At 36.5% G+C, this 6,437-nt stretch overlaps 1 protein-coding gene across 1 annotated transcript; it reads left to right on the forward strand.

Annotated features, from left to right (window-relative positions):
- The first annotated feature begins 1,185 nt into the window (after positions 1-1,185).
- LOC125164039 (olfactory receptor 2T11-like) lies at positions 1,186-2,133 on the forward strand. Its single transcript, XM_047856476.1, has one exon. The coding sequence runs from the start codon at positions 1,186-1,188 to the stop codon at positions 2,131-2,133; it is 948 nt and encodes a 315-aa protein (XP_047712432.1).
- Positions 2,134-6,437: the final 4,304 nt, after the last annotated feature.

Raw genomic sequence — 6,437 nt, forward strand, 5'->3', positions numbered from 1 at the left:
TTCTGTAAACTTGTAGAGAGGGTTATCTTCCCTCTTGAATATAGGCATAAAGTAATTACTTGTTTACAGCTCCTAGAACCTGATTTAATAATTTTTTCTGAGTTGATCCTGATGTGCTTCATATTGAGCTCCTATGAATAAATCTAAAGGAGAACACACCACTGACTATATCCATTCATCTCTTAATTGAAGTGTGATGTTTTAGGAAATGACATCCCAATTCCATTCAAATACAGGGATAATAACAGATTTATTTCATGGCATTCTACTTCATACCCATCTATGATTTCTTCTATGGATTTATGTAACCAGATCCACAGGCAAAGGACTGCTAAGTGTTCATGCGTGTACCTGTCGCATACCTAACTATGCATATATTAAATGGCTACCTATGACATTGAATTGTTCACCATAGTGAAATTAGTTTGTGATCATAGAATATCCATAGATCTTCATTATTAGGGCTTAACCAAACACGTTAAACAGAAGATTAAGAATTGAATCATGGGGGGCACATATGTGGCTCAGTTGGTAGAGTATGAGACTCTAGATCTTCGAGTCATAATTTCAAGCTCCATGTTGGATGTGGAGACTAGTTAATTAAAAAAAAGAATCAAATAAGGGGATATCTGAAAACCCAGCACCAAGACCATGAAACTGAGGATGGTGGTCTATGAGTTTTGAGAAACATATAGCTTATATTAATTGCTTCCAACCCCTTCTTCACTCCTCATGCTTTCATGATTCACTGTATGCAGAGCTTACTTCTCCACACTATTGATGTTGGGATCTTTGTGTGTGACTTTCTTTAGTTGGTGGAATGTGGTTGGAAATGGTAGAGTCAATCTTGAGCTCAGGCCTCAGTGCAGATCATGTGATTCTACTTGCCCCTGTTTAGGTTTTGCTATTTTCCTTGAGAAGAGCAAGCTGCAGACTGAGAGACATGTGGTGAAGTATATCTGTACCTGACCTTCAGCCTAAAGCAAAACTGACCCACAGATATGGGGACAAGAAAACACATTTTTTTTTCATAAGCCACTGAAATTTGTAGAGTTTTATTTTATCTTGCATTATTATATCAATAACTTATCAACAATAAAAAATATTTTGTGAGGTCCTATAACATTTCATTTGCTTTTGTTTTTCTTGTCTTCTTCTTTTGGTTCAACTAGAACAGTCATAGCCATGGAGGGAGAAAATGAGACATTAACAACAGATTTTATTCTCTCAGGACTCTTCCCCAATATGAAGTATGTCAGCATCCTTATCTACATTATCATCCTGATCTACCTTGCTGCAGTCACTGGGAATATCATTCTGTTCTTTCTCATATGGATAGACATGAGGCTCCACACTCCAATGTACTTTCTACTCAGCCAGCTGTCTTTCATAGATCTGGCCCTCATCAGCAGCACTGTTCCAAAGATGATGATAAACTTTTTCTCTGGAAGAAAAGACATCACACGTCTTGCCTGTGGAATCCAGATATTTTTCTTCTTTACTCTTGGGGGTGCTGAATCCATCCTCTTGACCCTTATGGCTTATGACCGATATGTAGCTGTCTGTAACCCTTTGAGATACGCAGTCATTATGAACCACAGGGTCTGTCTGCAAATGACCATAGTGTCTTGGATTGGGGGCATATTAGCTTCCACAGCCCACACATTCTATACCATGAATCTACCTATCTGTGGTTCCAGAGAAATCCACCATTTCTTCTGTGAGATGCCAGCAATCATGAAGATCTCATGCAAAGACACTTCCACCTATGAGCTGGTGGTCTTAGCGATGGGCATTGCTTTTATCATTGTCCCTTTTGGACTTATCATGGCTTCCTACACTTTCATCTTCCTTGCTGTTCTTCATATAAAATCTTCCCATGGCAGGAACAAAGCCTTGGCCACGTGCTCATCTCATCTTACAGTGGTAAGTTTTTATCTAGGACCATGTGTTTATATGTACATGACACCGGGTTTCTCCCACACTCCTGAGCAAGAACAGGCTGTATCTGTATTTTGCACTGTCCTCACACCCATGCTAAATCCACTCATCTACAGCTTGAGAAACAAAGATGTGGTGAGGGCTTTTCAGAAAGTCCTGAGGAAGCATCCAGTCTCTAAACAGAACACATAAATATCAAGGTGGAAAATAGCTATCTAGAGTTAAGGGTAAAGACTCTAGAATCATCCACAGTCACATTTTTTGGCATGAAGAACTTTGCCGTAGCCCTGTTAGCAAATTACCTCATCGACAACTGACAATATTAATTCAATCATAAATACTTTGTTAGAAAGTTTCTCTCAGTTTATGATCATTTGTTTCCAAAATTGATTAACTTAACTGCTGTTCTTCATACCAGTTTATAAGCATAAACAAAGTTCCAATCTTCCCTTTTTGGACCTGCAATATTTAGACATTTCTCAGTGTTCTTGAGTCTTACCTCTGTTTGTTGTTGGTGGTGATGCAGGTCTTCTTAATTCCTGTTGTTAGAAGTACAAACTTCTTAGGAAAAATAAGTGTGACTGATATGTAAAAAGGAATTGATCTTATTAAGAAAAACAATAATAATTCTCTTGAATTCTCTGGCAAACTTGACATGTTGGCTCTATTCTCCCTGCTTGCCTTGTGTATAAATTTTCCCAGTCATTCTCAGATTAGCAAGACTTAGTTTATGTATAGTTCAAAAATATTCTCCCTTCAGAAATGGATGTACCTAGCTTTGAGTAAAAATAATGCCTACCATTAGCAAGTGTAGTGGGTTTTCTCTTTTTTTATTTTTATTTTTTAATATTTATTTGTTTGAGAGAGAGAGAGAGAGAGAGAGAGAATAAGTGGGGGAGGGGCAGAGAGAGAGGGAGACATGAAATCTGAAGCAGTCTCCAGGCTCTAAGCTGTCAGCACAGAGCCAGACACAGCGCTCAAACCCACAAACCCTGAGATCATGACCTAAGCAGAAGTCAGACGCTTAACCAATTGAACCACCCAGGCCCCACAAGAGTTTTCTTTTGGTTTAAAGTCTTTGAAAGCTCTCCTTAGCTCTAGCTTCAGACCCTTCATCCAGTAAGGGCAGTTGAACTCAAATTAGAGAGTGAAGATAAATGTCTTAAAAAGCTTTACTTACTTGTCACCTATCTAGAGAAGGTAACCTTTGGCCATGTTATATATTCAACAGACTCTCTGGAATCAGTAAATATTCAGAATTGTCTTTTTCCTTATGGAATACTTTTAAGCTCTGATGAGACACTGTAATTCATGTATAATAATTGGGTAAGTGGGTCACCTTTGATGCACAGAAATGAAAGCAATTGAAGTATTTTGGGGAATGTAGGTCTATGTAAAGTAATTGTAAGGTTTACCAAAAAATGGAACAGATTGGACCAACAATAAGGTTCAAGTGACCCATAGAGATGAATAAAGTTTTACAGTTGGTTATATGAATATTAGTGGGGAGTTGCATTGGACTTCTCAAGATGAGACCCATGACTGCATGTGGAAACATGCAAACACAGATTGTTGCATATGACCAGAGTGGATGATGCTTCTACTGGATAGAACATAGAGATGAGCAGGAAAGCTAATCAGCTGCTACTGAGATGATGGGCTGTGAAGGGACCCATGAAAGGCTTGTCTCTGACATTGTGACCATGCAATCTTGGGCAATCCCAACTTTCACATGACAAAAGAGATAAACTTCTGTTAGAATTATGAGTCCCAATAAGGCCCAAGTCAAGATTCTCTTGATGTAGACCACGTTTTCTTTAGTGTTCTGTGATTAAAGATATGATTCTGATACTAGCTCATATGAATCATAACAAAAGTTTATGAGTGAAATCTATTGCAAAATTCATAATTAACAATAACAAGCAAGCCATGGCCCATGGGGAATAAAAATTAATTGTAGTATATATTACTTAACACTGCTCACCTCATCAAAAACCAGAAAGCACTCTAAAATCTATTGATGGATATAATGTATGGAAAAAGGCATCTTTGTGCTGTGCTGGTATAAATATGTACTGCTATGCATTTTTTTGGAATACAACTTATTAAAATATATATTTCTTCACATTTTTTCTCAGGAATTACCCTTTGGAGAATTTTCTGAAATAAATGAAATAAAAAAGTATTAATACTTAACATTTGCACATGCGTAATTTTTGTGGTATTGTTTACTCAAAGATTGGCAACAACCAGTCTGATAATGGTTGAATAAATTGTGGTACATCCATATCATGGGAAAATGCACAGCAATTATAAATAAATAATGAATAAAAGCTATTTAAGATAATTAGAAGGATCTTCAGAAAAAAAAATTTGAGGAAGAGCTCAAGGTTTGAGTGGAGGGGAAAATACATCATAAAAGCTTGTATTTTGGTGGAATAAAATAAACAATGACCTCAAAGCTGCTATATATGTTTACATTTGTTTGGTTTTTTTGAGGGAAACATAAACTTTGTTGGAAGAAGTTAGTACTAAGAAAGCTAACAGATGCTCCTCTCAGAGAGCATCCTCTCTAAGTGACAAAAATAAAGACTTTAATATATTTAGGGAGATAGAATTGCATTACATCTTAGTGGTTTTGTATTTAAAAATTTTAAATTCCCTAAACTTATTTATCAACTAAACACATATTAGTACCATATAAACATCAGTGGTACAATTTAGCACTCTCAAAGAGATTATGTAATTTAATCCTCAAAATATATTTTTATGATAGGGCAGATGAAGATGTACTCTCAGAGATGATTCATTATGGTTAAGTAATTTTGAGGTCTTTTTCTCTTAGATCTCAACTAGATGGAATTTTCTTTCTTTTTTTTTTTAATGCTTATTTATTTTTGAGAGAGAAACAAAGTGTGAAAAGGGGAGGGGCAAAGAGAGAGGACACACAGAATCCAAAGGAGTTTCCAGGCTCTGAGCTGTCAGCATAGAGCCCAATGCAGGGCTCAAACTCCTGAACTGCAAGATCATGACCTGAGCCTAAGTCAGATGCTCAACTGACTGAGACACCCAGGCACCCCTAGATGAAATATTCAAATAGAAAATCCTAGAGAGAAAACTTTCCTAAAAATCAAAATCAAATAAGAAAATAGACAACTCATTTTCTTTGGATTTTTATTTCTAAGCATATAAAAATGTTCAGTAAATGTCAGTGATGATGATTTCTAATGTATAGTTATCTAAAAGGAAGTTATTTTTCTTATAGATATTACCACATGTGGCTCCTTGTTTTTTGCAGAAGACCCTTTTTTCTACTCCTTATTTTTTTATTTGATAATTTATATGTTTACATTTGTGTGCAAGTGTATTCAATGAGCTTTACTCTAGTTTTATTGAGATATAATGGATTAATATTGCCGAAGTTTATTTTTTATTTTTGTTTAACATTTATTTATTTTTTAAAAATGATTTTATTATTTATTTTTTGAGAGACAGAGTGTGAGCGGGGAAGGGACAGAGACAGAAGGACAGAATCTGAAGGGGGCTCCAGGCTCTGAGCTGTCAGCACAGAGCCTGATGCAGGGCTTGAACTCACGGGCTGAGAGATCATGACCTGAGCCAAAGTTGGCACTTAACCAACTGAGCCACCCAGGTGCCCCTAACATTTATTTATTTTTGAGACAGAGACAGAGACAGAGACAGAGACAGAGACAGAGACAGAGCAGGGGAAGAGGAGAGAGAGAGGGAGACACAGAATTCGAAGCAGACTCCAGGCTCTGAGCTGTCAGCATAGAGTCCAACATGGGGTTTGAATTTGGATGTTTAACCGACTGAGCCATCAGGGACCCCAACGTTGCCTAAGTTTAAAGTGTACAAGACGATTATTTGGTGCCTGTATAAATTGCAAAATATTTACCACAGTAAAGCATATTAACGCATATTTAACTTTAAATAATTATTATTTTCTTGTTGGTGATATGGTGAGAACATTAGAGATTTACTTTCTTTTTTAATATGAAAATTATTGTCAAATTGGTTTCTTTTTTGATATTTTATTTTATTTTTAAATTTGAATTTTATTTAAAATTTTTAATTTATTTTTATTATTTTTTAAATATGAAATTTATTGGCAAATTGTTTTCTATACAACACCCAGTGTGCATCCCAACAGGTGCCATCTCTCAATGCCCATCACCCACTATCCCCTCCCTCATCCCCACATCAACCCTCAGTTTATTCTCAGTATTTAAGAGCCCCTTATGGTTTGTCTCCCTCTCTCTGTAACTTTTTTTTTGTTTTCACCCTTCCCCTCCCCGCTGGTCTTCTGTTGAGTTTCTCAGGATCCACGTATGAGTGAAAACATGTGGTATCTGTCTTTCTCTGCCTGACTTATTTCACTTAGCATAACTCTCTCCAGTTCCATCCACGTTGCAACAAAAGGCCATATTTCATTCTTTCTCATAGCCACGTAGTACTCCATTGTGTATATAAACCAC

This window comes from Prionailurus viverrinus, chromosome A1, assembly GCF_022837055.1.
Source record: "Prionailurus viverrinus isolate Anna chromosome A1, UM_Priviv_1.0, whole genome shotgun sequence".
NCBI lineage: Eukaryota > Metazoa > Chordata > Mammalia > Carnivora > Felidae > Prionailurus > Prionailurus viverrinus.

Bases quoted from the DNA above. Each gene is read 5' to 3' on its own strand.
- LOC125164039 (XM_047856476.1), top strand. From the start codon at position 1,186: ATGGAGGGAGAAAATGAGACATTAACAACAGATTTTATTCTCTCAGGA.